Source organism: Chiloscyllium plagiosum, chromosome 34 (genome assembly GCF_004010195.1).
Source record: "Chiloscyllium plagiosum isolate BGI_BamShark_2017 chromosome 34, ASM401019v2, whole genome shotgun sequence".
NCBI classification, from domain to species: domain Eukaryota; kingdom Metazoa; phylum Chordata; class Chondrichthyes; order Orectolobiformes; family Hemiscylliidae; genus Chiloscyllium; species Chiloscyllium plagiosum.
The window spans coordinates 40,010,660-40,025,524 of record NC_057743.1 but is presented as its reverse complement, the minus strand read 5'-3'; the positions used below and the strand labels follow the sequence as shown (position 1 = coordinate 40,025,524).

At 41.2% G+C, this 14,865-nt stretch overlaps 1 protein-coding gene across 14 annotated transcripts in view; it reads left to right on the top strand.

Moving 5' to 3' along the window:
- Positions 1-5,355: 5,355 nt before the first annotated feature.
- The window catches only part of cdk11b (cyclin-dependent kinase 11B), a 63,309-nt gene continuing 53,799 nt past the window's right edge, over positions 5,356-14,865 (top strand). For 8 of the 14 annotated variants that reach the window (XM_043676289.1, XM_043676284.1, XM_043676283.1 and 5 more), the window contains exons 1-5: positions 5,356-5,456; positions 5,985-6,064; positions 7,927-7,974; positions 8,337-8,493; positions 9,941-10,070. In XM_043676289.1, the coding sequence (XP_043532224.1) occupies positions 9,960-10,070 (111 nt within the window). In that variant the 5' untranslated portion in view covers positions 5,356-5,456; positions 5,985-6,064; positions 7,927-7,974; positions 8,337-8,493; positions 9,941-9,959. The remainder of the gene's footprint in view (positions 5,457-5,984; positions 6,065-7,926; positions 7,975-8,336; positions 8,494-9,940; positions 10,071-14,865) is intronic. The other 6 variants (XM_043676276.1, XM_043676275.1, XM_043676286.1 and 3 more) reach the window with 6 other exon arrangements.

The following is a 14,865-nucleotide window of genomic DNA, read 5'->3' as shown; positions in this document are numbered from 1 at the left end:
GAAAAGACTTTGTCTATTTACCCTATCCATGCCCCTCATAATTTTGTAAACCTCTATAAGGTCACCCCTCAGCCTCCAACACTCCATGAAAAACAGCCCCAGCCTATTCAGCCTCTCCCTAAAGCTCAAGTCCTCCAACCCTGGCAACATCCTTGCAAATCTTTTCTGAACCCTTTCAAGTTTCACATCTTTCTGATAGGAAGGAGACCAGAATTGCACGCAATGTTCCAACGTTGGCCTAACCAATGTCCTGTACAGCTGTAACATGACCTCCCAACTCCTGTACTCAATACTCTGACCAATAATGGAAAGCATACCAAACGCCTTCTTCATTATCCTATCGAAAGCAGGAATTTTCAGCATTGCTTTGTATGAGGCCCACTGAAGATGTTATCTAGTAGGGTAACAAAACGTCTGGAAATGAACCTTGCTGCTCAGCAAGTTAACCTACATCCAAAACCTCCAGGTGAGCTACAACTCTTCTCAAAACTCGTCACGACTAATACTGTTATGTTCTGCTCACATTCTCAAACATGTAAAAATGTGTTAGATTCATGCTTTCAATCTTTTACTAATTGTGGGTTGCATTACACTCATTTTGAGCTTTGAGAATGATATATTATGGATGTAAGTTTGCTCACTGAGTTGGAAGGTTTGTTTTCAGATGTTTCATCACTAGATGATGCACTGATGCTATATCTCGCTTTCTATTTACGTGTTTAGGTTTCTTTTGGTGGGTGATGTCATTTCTGGTTCTTTTTCTCAGAGAATGCAAGATGGGGTCCAAATTGATATGTTTATTTATAGAGTTCCAGTTGGAATGCCATGCTTTAAGGAATTCTCACGTGTGTCTCTGTTTGGCTTGTCGTAGGATAGATGTGTTGTCCCAGTCAAAGTGGTGCCTTCCTTCGTCTGTATGTAAGGATACTAGTGGGTCATGTCTTTTTGTGGCTAGTTGATGCTCGTGTTTCCTGGTGGATAGTTTTCTGCCTGTTTGTTGTAGTGTTTATTACAGTCTTTGCAATGTATTTTGTAAATTGCATTTATTTTGCTTGTATATGGTCTTTTAAGGTCATTAGTCACTGTTTAAGTGTGTTGGTAGGTTTGTGGGCTATCATGATGCCAAGAGGTCTGAGTAGTCTGAAAGTCATTTCAGAGATATCTTTGATTTAGGGTAAAATGGCTCGGATTTCTAGGCTCGTTGTGTCTGCTTATTTGGCTTTGTTGCTGAGGAATCAGTGGACTATATATTGGGTACACATTCTTATTGAATGTGCTGTATAGATATTTATTTTCTGCTCATTGTAGTTCCTTAGTGCTGCAGTGTGTGGTGGCTCATTAAAATAATGTCCGAATGCAGCTTTGTTTGAGAGTGTTGGGATGATTGCTTCCATAGTTAAGTATTTGGTCCACGTTTGTTGTTTTCCTGTAGATGCAGGTTTGAAGTTCTCCATTGAGAGTTCGCTCTACTGTGACATCTAGGAACACCACCCACGAACAGCTGTACTTACTTCATGAATGTCTAAGGAAACAAGTACTACCAACAGGTTTTATGTACAAACCTCCACTCAACACCCCACTAGCCAAAAGAATAGCAGAACAAAACAGCCGCAGAATGTTTAGAGAAATGATTAATGATGCCCACAACCGACACCATAAACACAATTGGGAAATTTTGTGCCAAAAAGCTTTACTCACTAACGCGACAGACCATGAATGGACTGGCACACAACACGAGCCATAAGCATCAAATAGCAGCAGACACAGAAAACGAAAAAGCTAGCCCTCCAGGAAAAACTAGACAAACTCACAAAAAAGAGCAACTCAGCCAACACAGAAGCTTGGATTTAAAAACTTATCAGACCAACCTCTAACAGGCATAGAAAAAGCTGACCTAGAAAGAGGATTAAGGTTTAACCACAGAGATGCAAACAAAAAGAACTTCCTAGCAGCATTAGAAGCAACACTGAAAGACAACAGTCTCACAGAAGAAACCTTACAGACCATCAGACAGTTGCATCAACATTAAGCAAGAAGAAGGAAGCACACTCTATACACAAGAAAGAAAAGCACGAGCAGGACTCAAAAAAGACAAAAACATTGTAATCTTACTTGCAAAGGATGCATGACTCATTTTAAACAGAACAGACTACTATGAGAAAGCGAATGCATTGCTTGCAGAAACTAACACTTACCAACAGGTGGCGATAGACCCGATCCCACAACAGATCACAGCCTTACTCAAAAAACTTCAGAAATCTGGAGAATTAAACAAGATCAGCTTCCAAAAAATGAAACCAGATGGATCCAACACACCACGCTTCTACAGATTACCCAAATTATACACACCAGGAGCCCCCCTCATAGTCTTAATACCAGAAACATCACTAAAGACTAAAACACTTAGTAGAAGACTTATGCCACTCCATTCACTCCACCCAAGAATTCCTGAACACCATCAAAAATGGTGATGAAGGGCTATGTCCAAAACGTCAATTCTTCTACTTCTTGGATGCTGCCTGACCTGCTGTGCTTTTCCAGCACCACATTCTCGACACTATCAAAGACACCAAGATAGAAGTGGTTGAAATAATGGTCTCTTTGCAGTTAGAGCCCTGTTCACATCCATTAGCACCAACCTGGCTGAAGAAATACTGATTACGCTACTAGAAGAACCAAAGACACAAACACCAGACAGCGCCAAAGTCATCAGCAAGGACAATATTGTCAAGCTAGTGGACCTGTGCCTTACCACCCACTTTCACCTTCAACAACAAAACCTAGAGACAAACCAATGGAACACCCATGGGATCTCCGATATCAGGGTTCTTAGCAGAGGCAGTAATACAGAAACTCAAAGAAACAGCTTTTCCAATCATCAAACCCAAACTTTCGGTCTGCTAAGTGAATGACTCCTTTGTCATCGCCAAATGAAACAAATGAGAGGAAACATACAACACCATCAATAATATCCTCACTGGCACTAAATTCATAAAAGAGGAGAACAACAACAAACTACCATTCCTAGATGTCACAGTACAGTGAACACTCAATAGAGAACTTCAAACCTGTGTCGATAGGAAAACAACACACATGGACCAAAGACTCAACTTTAAAGGCAATCATCCCAACACTCAAACAAAGCTGCATTAGGACATTATTTCAATGAGCCACCACACACTGCAGCACCGAGGAACTACGAAGAGCAAAAGAGAAATACCCATACAGCTATTCAAGAAGAGCGGGTATCCAATAAACACAGCTGATTCCTCAGCAACAACCCAAACAAGCAGACACAATGTGCCTGGAAACCAGAGCCATTTTACCCTATCTCAAAGATATCTCTGAAATGATCTTCAGACTACTCAGATCACTTGGCATCATGGTAGCCCACAAACCCAACAACACACTTAAACAGTGGCCAATGAACTTAAAAGACCCTATAGAAACAACAAGCAAAATGAATGTCGTTTACAAAATACCTTGCAAACACTGTAAAAAAAATACTACATCGGACAAACAGGCAGAAAACTATCTACCAGGAGACAAGAACATCAACTAGCCACAAAAAGACATGATCCACTATCATTCATATCCTTACTTACAGATGAAGAAGGACACCACTTTGACTGGGACAATGCATCTATCATAGGACAAGCCAAACAGAGACACGCACGAGAATTCCTTAAAACATAGCATTCCAACCAGACCTCTATCAATAAGCATATCGATTTGGACCCCATCTACCATCCACTGAGAAAAAGAACCAGAAATGACATCACCCCCTCCCCCCACAAAGAAACCTACACACATAAATAGAAAGCAGGACATACCACCAGCACTTCAGTGGAGGCTCACTCATGATGTTACCTAGTTTGGCGACAAAACGCCTGAAAACAAACCTTCCAGCTCAGCGGGCAAGCTTACATCCAGAACCTCAACCTGAACTACAAATCTTTTCAAAAATCACTAATATAAATACTTAGCTATGTCACGTTAATCAAAAATAATATGATTCATTGTAGTGAAAGACAGATATGATAGGTTGTTTGCAAATCTTTAAGCTCCGACCTCTTGCAAGGAAAATATGTTCCAAATCCTAGAAGAGATGAAATGGAGGATATCTCCAAAGGGGAATGAAGCACAAAGCAGTTTTGAATTCATAATAAATATGGCTTTCTTTCTTCTCATTCCGTTGTCACCTGCATTAGCTGTCTTTGAATCATATCAAAAAATATATATTTGAGAAAAAAACCTTCCACTTATGTAGTGCCATTCACAACCTCAATATACTAACACTTGACTAACCTACTGGTTTTTGGGACTTCTTGGGAAGGAAGCTTCAACTATACAACCATGAGAAACGATCATTCTTCTCGGCAATCTCTCTGGACCGAGGCACGACATTGACTGTGCCATGTAGAGCAGGTGGCTAAACAATTGTTTCCTGATGATATTTCTTGATGTGGTGGTCACTGCCTCCCTAAATAAACATTCTTCACTTTTGTCAGCCACAAATCAGGATCTCCCATGAGTCCGTAGTGATGTTTGAGCTCTTCCTATAAGGTTTTGAGGACATTGCTGCTGCTACTGAGTTCAAAGTGAAACAGTTAGTCCTTAACCACCAGTTCTCCAATTTTCACAAGATAAGTGTAACAATATTTTAATGAATGCGTGATCAGAATATTTGGAATGAAATCTTTGAGCATGTCTTCAATCTGATATGGCCACACTAAATATATTGTGGCAAAAACCACAATTTTGTTACCTCCATTGTTTTGCCTGGTTAAACTGATCAAGTTTTGAGAAGGGGTCACAGTTGTTTTATTCAACCTATCAAGTATTTGGTGAATGTGCAGCTTACGTCTTTGCAAGCTGATGTCCACTTAGTGTTCAGAAGTTCACATGAACCTGAAGCCATTGGTTACATTTCCCAGATTATGTGATATGCAATCCCAATAGTGTCTCCCCACATATGAGAAATTCTAATTTAAAGAAAGAAAAGGTTTGTAATTTTAGATAGCCCTGTTCTTAAGTCAAGACGTTTTTCAGGTTTATTTTGAGCTAGTAGCTTTATTGAAGGTCGTTGGCAGTTTTGTAGGTAGGCTAGTGTGCTGTTTCTAGTGGTCTGGCAAATTTGCAATGTTTAAAGTGACTGACAAGACCAGGTTGTAGTCCCACAGGCTAATTTGAAAGCATTTGCTTTCGGAGCGCTGCCCCTTCATCAGGTGGTGAAGGGACACCTGATGAAGTAGCAGTACTCCGAAAACTAATGCTTCCAGATAAGTCTGTGGGACTATACCCTGCTGCTCCACATGATGGTAGACTCTAGAGGAGGAGGGGGAGGAGCAATCTCGCGCGCATGCGCCGGAGGAACGGCGTGTCGCTGGAGGTGACGTGTAATGTGTGCGACGCTGCGGCCTTGGAGCGGGCGCCGGGCGATCTGAGGGAGCGAGGTGAGGTCTGAGGCTGAGGGACCGTCAATCTGAGTCGGGTGGAGCCCTTCTCGGCCATCCTGTCCGGTATTCGATAGCGTGAAGCCGGCTGTAATTACCGTCCCGCCGTCCGTGTGGCGGAGTAGGCCCGAGGCGAGCTTCGGCGCCGCGTAGTGAGGGCCCCGCGGCAGTGAGCAGCCAGCCTTCCCCGGCCCCCTGCCCCGGGCCCCGGCCCCGGCCTCTCACACCCCTACGGCCCACTGCCGGGGCGGAAAAGGCCGTGGTTTCTTAGGGACATTTTGAAACGAAACAATATTTATAGCGTCTCGCCTTTGCCCGTTGTCTCCGGAGAGCGGGCGGTGACCTGCCACTCAGGTTTTATTTTTTTAGGAAACCTGGGCCCAAAAGGAAGGGATGATAATAACTTCGCTAAACACCCAGCTTGGAGGTGAACTGGTACCTTCAGAAGTCTGAAAGGACACATTACTTTTTTTTATTCTTTTCCCCCTCCACCACCATCACCTCCCCCCCCCCCCCCTTTTTTTTCAGTTGCCCCATTGAGGATAAAAGTGTTTTAATTCGGAGGCCTCATCTGGGTCCAACGGGGAAGGAGAGCGAGCTGGCTTGAGGTAACCATTGAAGAGATCTGATATTCAGTTTCATTTGGAGTGTTACTGTTGTGCCCGCTGCTTCAATGTAATAGAATGCAAATTATAACTTTTTATAGAGTCATATTGCATGTAAACAGACTCTTTGGTCCAACGTGCCTGTGCTGCCCAAGTTTCCCAAACTAAACTAGTTCCACTTGCCCAGTCTGGTCCATATCCCTGTGAACCTTTCCTGTTCATGTACTGTACCTATCCAAATGTCTTTTAAATATTGTAACTGCACCTGCATCTACCACTTCTGGGAGTTCATTCCACATACGAACCACACTCTGGAAAAAGTTGCCCCTCAGGTCCCTTTTAAATCTTTCACCTCTCACTTTGAAAATATGATGCTGTCATGATGATCGATGTCAAAAGTGTCATGAGACAATTACATTGCACAATGCTATATGTTCAATTTTATTTTCCATTTGTCTCTCCTATCTTGATGATGCTGACTGTATGGGTGCATAAGTGGTGGCAGATCCCTAGTTTCTTACCCAAGTACTTCACATGTGAACCTGGACAGGAGTGTTAGTAAGTTATTTGATTGTGAAAGGCATCAAAATTGCATCCAAATCTGTTTGGACTTGACTCTCTTGTGCATACAGGATCACTTCATGATGATCAGAAGCAGTCACCCTGAGTAGTTTCCTTTTGCTTTATTGTTGGCTACGATGAGCTGACCTGTGTAGGTAAACCTGTTGCTTAAGCAATCCCTTTACTTACTCCTCTTTAGAAACCCATAATTTGTTTGTACATTGGAAGTTTATAACTGACATGTGAGTACTTCATTTCACTAATCATCTTTGGTTGTAAGTGTGCCCGATGACACTGTCCCATGCTTCAGAGGATTTTGTTTGCTTATAGCAGAGAACTGGACCTAGCGCCATCATAATGGTAATCTATTTACTATCACTCAAGAAGGGGCAGCACGGTGGCTCAGTGGTTAGCACTGCAGCCTCACAGCACCAAGGTTCCCAGGTTCAATTCCAGCCTCTGGTGACTGTGTGGAGTTTGCACATCCTCCCTGTCTCTGCGTGGGTTTCCTCCGGGTGCTCCGGTTTCCTCCCACAATCCAAAGATGTGCAGGTTATGTGAATTGGCCATGCTAAATTGCCCATAGTGTTAGGTGCATTAGTCAGAGGGAAATGGGTCTGGGTGGGTTACTCTTCAGAGGGCCAAAGGGCCTGTTTCCACACTGTAGGGAATTAATCTAAATCTAAAATGTTGATTGAAAATTTAAATTTCTGTGATAGATGTAACTGCTGTGGTTTGTCATTTCTCATCAGTGCAAGTTACAATATACTTTTGTATATTGCAAAATAATTTTGCAAAGTTGCAAAATTAATTTTATTTTCAACAAGTTGATTCTACAATAATCTCTTCTAGTATTGTATATATTACTTCATCATCATATCCTTTCAAAACAACTATGTAGACATAAAATTTAATAACTTGGTTCCTTCAGTGGCCTTTGTTTCTGATCTGCAAATAGCACCAACCTGCACATTTCAAGAAATGAAGGTTATTTTCATACAACATTACTTGTTAATGATAAAGAATTAAGTAAGAAATTATTCCAATGAATGGTTTCAAATTTTGTACATCTCCTAAACAGTGGCAGTTCTTGAGAAATTTTAATAGCATTATCTGAAATAAAATAATTTGGTCTTTACTAATTGAACCTGAGTAAAGCTTTGTGATTCTCAAAATGCTATGTAACAGTATTACGACACGTGTAAACAGTTTGGTTTTACATTATACACTAATGTAGGTTAATAAAAGATACATTGCAAACACTAAACAAAAATAACCACTAATTTCATACCTTTTGCTTTCAGTGTGCTGTATTTAAACATCTGCAGTTCTCTTGGAGCAAGAGTTTATTTGTAAGTCTGAACAGTCACTACAATGACACTTGTAGCAGTATCGTTCTAGTGATAGAAGTTACGTTTATGTTTTCTGTGTTTCATAGTGTCTTAATATAGATTTTGTTCTCTGCTGGAAAATGTTTAACGTGCAGCTTTCCTTTAAATTCTCCATGGATGGGTTGTTGGAAGTACAGTGGAGTCCACGTTTTTCTGTATTATCATGACAACTTATTTAAGATCCCAACTCGTGAATGGACGCCAGTTAATTTTTGGTCGAAAAATGCTGCCATTTTTATTGTCAATTCCTGCCAACTTTTAAAATTTTTAGACAAATGTTCATATTCATGTAGGCTTTATTCTGATTTTTTTTGTCACTTCAGGTTAACTGCATATCAAGGATCATGGGAAGGCACTTGAATGGGAGCTTTTTCAAACCAAGCATTAATTCTGATCTGTCCATTTTATTGACAATTGAGGAGACAAGGCTCATCAGGAAATGAAATTTACAAATGAGCAGTGACATACCAATCACACAATGTAAAAAATGCAATTAATTCAAATATAGTTATGTACTTACTTTAAGTTTCTAATATGCATTTGAGGTTTTGCAGTAATTTTGCTATGCTGTATTAAAGGGTAATTAGTCTGATGCAATTGTTTACAGATCCTTCTAGATGTTAGAACAATGTTAATCTCCACAAAAATGGCAGTAGCAGTTACTGCAAAAAGTGGTTCTTATTTATTTTATATTGATTTTGCAGAATATTTCATTTTGAATGTTTTATTAGAATAATATCCCTTGGCGAAACGGTTACCATTTATTGTCACTTTTTTAAGCTGGCAAATTGGAAGTGACAATAAAAGGACTCCACTGTACTGCAGTAATAAATTGACTGGTATTATCTAATCCAAGATCAAATATCCGCCCCTCTGTCAGAGCAATTATATATGTTCAAAATAAGTATAGATTGTTTTTGAGGAGTGAGCAGTACATTGATGTGCAGGTATTTACTTTTACTTGCTTAAGCTAATTAGAACAGTGTGGTCTGTCACTGTCTAAACAGCTTAATTTTTATCCACCTAAGTTCAAATTCCATAACTCTTTTGAAAAGATTTTGTGGTTAAAATTAGCTTGAGCTGTTACTTGAGTAGGATAAAAGATAATCTTAGTACTAAGCAAAAAGCTTATGAGTATTGTGGAATACATTTTAAAATGTACTTTTATAAATTGCTTTGAAATCCAAGTTGACTTTCCTTCAGGAGAAAGTGAGGACTGCAGATGCTGGAGATCAGAGCTGAAAATGTATTGCTGGAAAAGCGCAGCAGGTCAGGCAGCATCCAAGGAGAAGGAGAATCAACGTTTCGGGCATGAGCCCTTCTTCAGGAATCGATGCTCCTGCTCCTTGGATGCTGCCTGACCTGCTGCGCTTTTCCAGCAACACATTTTCAGCTCTGACTTTCCTTCATACTTGTATTGAATATCTTGTGGATCAGAATTGTAACGAATGGAATGTTGTTACTGAGGTATGTAGTATAGCTTGTAAGAAAGATTTTGAACTGAATTTTCTTGAATGTCCAACTACATAATGACCACCCATTGGTCTTTAAGTCCTTCTCAGTCTCTCCTGATGCTTGGAATTATTTAATTGGGGGTGAAGATACCAGTTTGCAAGCTTGACTTTGTATATATAGAAGCAGAATAAATTTTGTCTATTGGTGTAAGTTTGACTTGAAATTTTATTTTTCCAAGAACCTTCTGTAGGAGGAAGGGGCCAGATTCTTTGGAGGAAAAGTGTTTGAGACTTTGTCTGTAGTTCATTAGCAGATCAGAAAGAAGAAATTGTCTGCATTGCACTTTAAGAGCTATAAGTAGTCTGCGTATAACATTTTAAAAGATTTTTTGAAGTCCAGCATGAAATGGTTGAGACAGAAATTTTATGTCTCTCTTAACCTAATGACTAGCATGTAACTGATTCTGTTTTAGCTCAGTGTGGTCTGTCCCAATGGGAGATGAAAAGGATAACTGGAAAGTAAAAACTCTTGAAGAAATTTTGCAGGAAAAGAAACGACGAAAAGAGCAGGAGGAAAAGGGTGATGTGAAACGTCCAAGAAATGTAAGTAGTAATGCTGTCAGCATTTTGTATCCTAAGATCATGTGTTTTTATGGTGTTGCTTATTTTAATGATTATTATAAAATTATTTGTAGAATTCAGTTACCATTTGAGTCAAAGAATCATGTGCCCAATTTCTGCTCAGACTTGCACTCTGAGTAGACTTGCACCTCCTGTAGGGTGTTGACAGAGTTCTGATATTGCCTGTTCTCTCCTTTTGCTTTCCTGCATGAGAGGCTGCTTTGGAATTATACCATCATAGTATCATTCGCAAGTGTTGAATCAAGCTATATTCTTACCTTTTAATAGATTTATCAGTCCTATAGTTGTCTTTGTTTCACTTGACAGCTGTTGAGATTGACATGCTTAATGTGGGGGCCAGGATGCAAATCCGCAATCAGTCACTCTGGTGTAGCATGTGGTATCATTCCTGGAAGTGGTTTTCAAATAAGAGTCGCTAATAATTGTAACTGTTTCCAAAAGTTAGTGAATTATAGAAAATACGGAGGAACCTCGATTATCCGGCATTTGATTAACTGAATTTCGGATTATCTGAACAAGATCACAAGGTCCCAATACTTGGCTAACTATGTTATCCAGCATTCGATTATCTGGAATTTGATTAACTGAATGAAATGTTCCCCGCCCGTGTCCTTCAGATAATCGAGGTTCCTCTGTATAGACTGCAGAGTGCAATGATGAAGCTGCATTTACTTTAATTCTGCTCTTTACAAATGGTGTTAAAGTGGAAAGTTATCATGAAATCCTGTTTGTTAGGACAAGCTCTCACGATGCCATTGGTCAACTGTTACAAGCCTTACTGATAATTGAATGAATTGGAGAACTCAGCAAGTAGTCATCCACAGATTGCTTATGTAGCAGTACTGTAAAGCTTGCTAAGACGTAAGCTGAAATGTTTACTTCTCCAGCTTCTGATGCTGCCTGACTTGCTGTGTTCTTCTAGCCTCCTGCTTGTCAACTTTGGATTCCAGCATCTGCAGTTTTATTTGTCTCAGATTCAATTGGTGATCAACAAAATCGAGCACCATCTTAAATGAGGGTACTCATTATTGATTCATTATGCTGTTTCTGCATTAACCAATGGCAGATGTTCACTGAAGTTGGATAACAGCAGGAATTTTCTGAATGAACCATATGAATGAATTATTATCTTCCATCTTGTAATGTAACATTCAACTTTGTTGAGTAAGTATTAAATTGATTAATTCTGGCAAGGTTTGAAGTTGATTAATTATTGCATTATTTCACTATGTTCAGTTCTGCTGAATTACCCTTTTGCTTTAGCAAAGAAGGGAAAGGTGATGTCCCGTTCTTGTTTTTAAGAACAAAGGTATTTTTGGTGATCTCTTGTGTAGGTGCTGGTGATGGACGGGAATGGACAAAATCAGAAGTCACACGACACCAGGTTATGCTCCAACATGTTTATTTGAAAGCGCAAGCTTTTGGAGCGCTTCTCCTTCATAAGGTGAAGTGAAAGCTTGTCATTCCAAATAAACCTATTAGACTATAACCTGGTGTTGTGTATCTTCTGATCTGGTAATCTGAGTATGTTAGTCTAACTGGCTAGCAACAGACAAGTGAAATTGTGCCAAGTAGTGAAATTAAAAAGTCATTAAATCGGAACAGGGATCTTTTACTGAAATTATATAGTGCCTTTGTGAGACCACACCTGGTCTATTATGTGCATGTTTTGTCTCCTTATTTGAGAAAGGATGTTTTGGTTAAAAAGGGAGTGCAGCAAAGCTTTATCAGACTCGTTCTTGGGATGGCAGAGCTGATGTATGAGGAGAGATTGAATCAGTTAGGATTATTTGAACGCAAAGGGACAGGTGGTCTGAGGTGCATTTGTTTTAATGTGCGAAGTGTAGTAGGTAAGGCAGATGAACTTAGAACTTGGATTAGTACCTGGGAGTATGATGTTATTGCTATTACTGAGACATGGTTGAGGAAAGGGCAAGATTGGCAACTAAATATCCCAGGATATAGATTGTTCAGGCAGGATAGGGAGGGAGGTGGAAGGGGTGGAGGAGTTGCATTACTGGTCAGAGAGAATATCACAGCTGTGCTGAAGGAGGGCACTATGGAGGACTTGAGCAGTGTGGCAATATAGAAATCGGAAGGGTGTGGTAACAATGTTGGGGCTGTACTACAGACTTACCAATAGCGAGTGTGAGATAGAGGTACAAACATATAAACAGGTTATGCAAATATGTAGGAGCAACAGGGTGGTGGTGATGGAAGATTTTAATTTTCCCAACATTGACTGGGATTCACTTAGTGTTAGAGATTTAGGTGGAGCAGAATTTGTAAGGAACATCCAGGAGGGTTTTGTAGCGAACTATGTAAATAGTCCAACTCGAGAAAGGGCCATACTGGACCTGGTGTTGGCGAATGAGCCCGGCCAGGAGGTTGAAGTTTCAGTAAGGAATTCCTTTGGGAATAGTGATCACAATTCCATAAGTATTAGAATACTCTTGGACAAAGACAAGAGTGGTCCTAAAGGAAGAGTGCAAAACTGGGGGAAGGCCAACTATAGCGAAATTTGGCAGGAGCTGGGGAATGTAGATTGGGGGCAGCTGTTTGAGGGTAAATCAACATTTGATAAGTGGGAGGATTTTAAAGAGAGGTTGATTTAGAGTGCAGGATAGAATGTCCCTGTGAAAATGAGGGATAGAAACGGCAAGATTAGGGAACTGTGGATGACAGGTAAAATTGTGAGACTATTTAAGAGGAAAAAGGATGCATACATGAGGTCTAGGTGACTGGAAATAGATGGAGAATATTGGGAACATAGGACCAATCTGAAACGAGGAATTAAGAGGGCTAAAAGAGGTCATGAAATATCTTTAACAAACAGGGTTAGGGAAAATCGCAAGGCCTTTGAGTCATGTATAAAGAGCAAGAGGATAACTAGAGAAAGGACAAAAGAGGAAAGTTGCGTGTGGGGTCGGAAAAAATGGGTGAGATTCTTAATGATTACTTTGCATTGGTATTCACCGATGAGGGGGACATGAGAGATGGTGAGGATAGGGACAGATGTTTGATTACTCTACATAAAGTTGGTATGAGGAGGGAGGACATGTTGGGTATTCTAAAAGGCATTAAGGTGGATGAGTGCCCAGGTCCGGAAGGGAACTGTCCCAGATTACTGAGGGAAGTGAGAGAGGAAATAGCTGTGGCCTTAACAGATATCTTTGCAGCATCCTTGAACACATCCTTAACAAATTGCTAATGTTGTCCCCTTGTTTCAGAAGGGTAGCAGAGATAATCCAGGTAATTTTCGACCAGTGAGCCTGATAAAAACAATGACTGCAGATGCTGGAAACCAGATTCTGGATCAATGGTGCTGGAAGAGCACAGCAGTTCAGGCAGCATCGAGGAGCTTCAGCAAAATCGACGTTTCGGGCAAAAGCCCTTCATCAGGAATAAAGGCAGAGAGCCTGAAGCGTGGAGAGATAAGTTAGAGGAGGGTGGAGGTGGGGAGAGAGTAGCATAGAGTACAATGGGTGAGTGGGGGAGGAGATGAAGGTGATAGGTCAGGGAGGAGATGGTGGAGTGGATAGGTGGAAAAGGAGCTAGGCAGATCAGACCAGTCTGGACAAGTCAATGGGGACTGGAAGTTTGAAACTAGGATGAGGTGGGGGAAGGGGAAATGAGGAAGCTATTGAAGTCCACATTGATGCCCTGGGGTTGAAGTGTTCCGAGGCGGAAGATGAAGCATTCTTCCTCCAGTCGTCTGGCGGTGAGGGAACAGCGGTGAAGGAGGCCCAGGACCTCCATGTCCTCGGCAGAGTGGGAGGGGGAGTTGAAATGTTGGGCCTTGGGGCGGTTTGGTTGATTGGTGCGGGTGTCTCGGAGATGTTCCCTAAAGCGCTCTGCTAGGAGGTGCCCAGTCTCCCCAATGTAGAGGAGACCCCATCGGGAGGAACGGATACAATAAATGATATTAGTGGATGTGCAGGTAACATTTTGATGGATATGGAAGGCTCCTTTAGGGCCTTGGATAGAGGTGAGGGAGGAGGTGTGGGCACAGGTTTTACAGTTCCTGCGGTGGCAGGGGAAAGTGCTAGGATGTGAGGGTGGGTCGTAGGGGGGGCGTGGACCTGACCAGGTAGTGTGCCTGATGTCAATGGTAGGGAAGTTGCTGGAGAAGATAGAGGGATAGGATCTACTTACGCCTGGAAGAAAATGGGCTTATCAGTGAAAGGCAGCATGGTTTGTGCAGGGAAAGTCATGCCTTACCAAATTAATAGAATTCTTTAAGAAAGTGACAAAGTTGATGAGGGAAGGGCAGTAGATGTCATATACATGGACTTCAGTAAGGCGTTTGATAAGGTTCCCCGTGGTAGGCTGATGGAGAATGGGAATTTGCATGGGGTGCAGGGTGTATTAGCTTGATGGATAGAGAACTGGCTGGGCAACAGGACACAGTAGTAGTGAAAGGCAGTTTCTCAGAATGGAGAACTGTGACCGGTGGTGTCCCACAGGGATTTGTGCTGGGGCCTCTGTTGTTTGTGATGTACATAAATGATCTGAAAGAAGGTATAGGTGGTCTGATTAGCAAGTTTGCAGGTGACACTAAGATTGGTGTAGCAGATAGTGAAGGGGACTGTCCGGAAATGCAGCAACATATAGAGAAATGAGAGAGTTGGGCAGAGAAATGGCTGGTGGAGTTCAATCCGGGCGAGGTGATGCATTTTGGAAGATCCAATTCGCGAGTGAACTATATGGTAAATGGAAAAGCTCTGGGGAAAAATGATATACAGAGTTCTGGGTG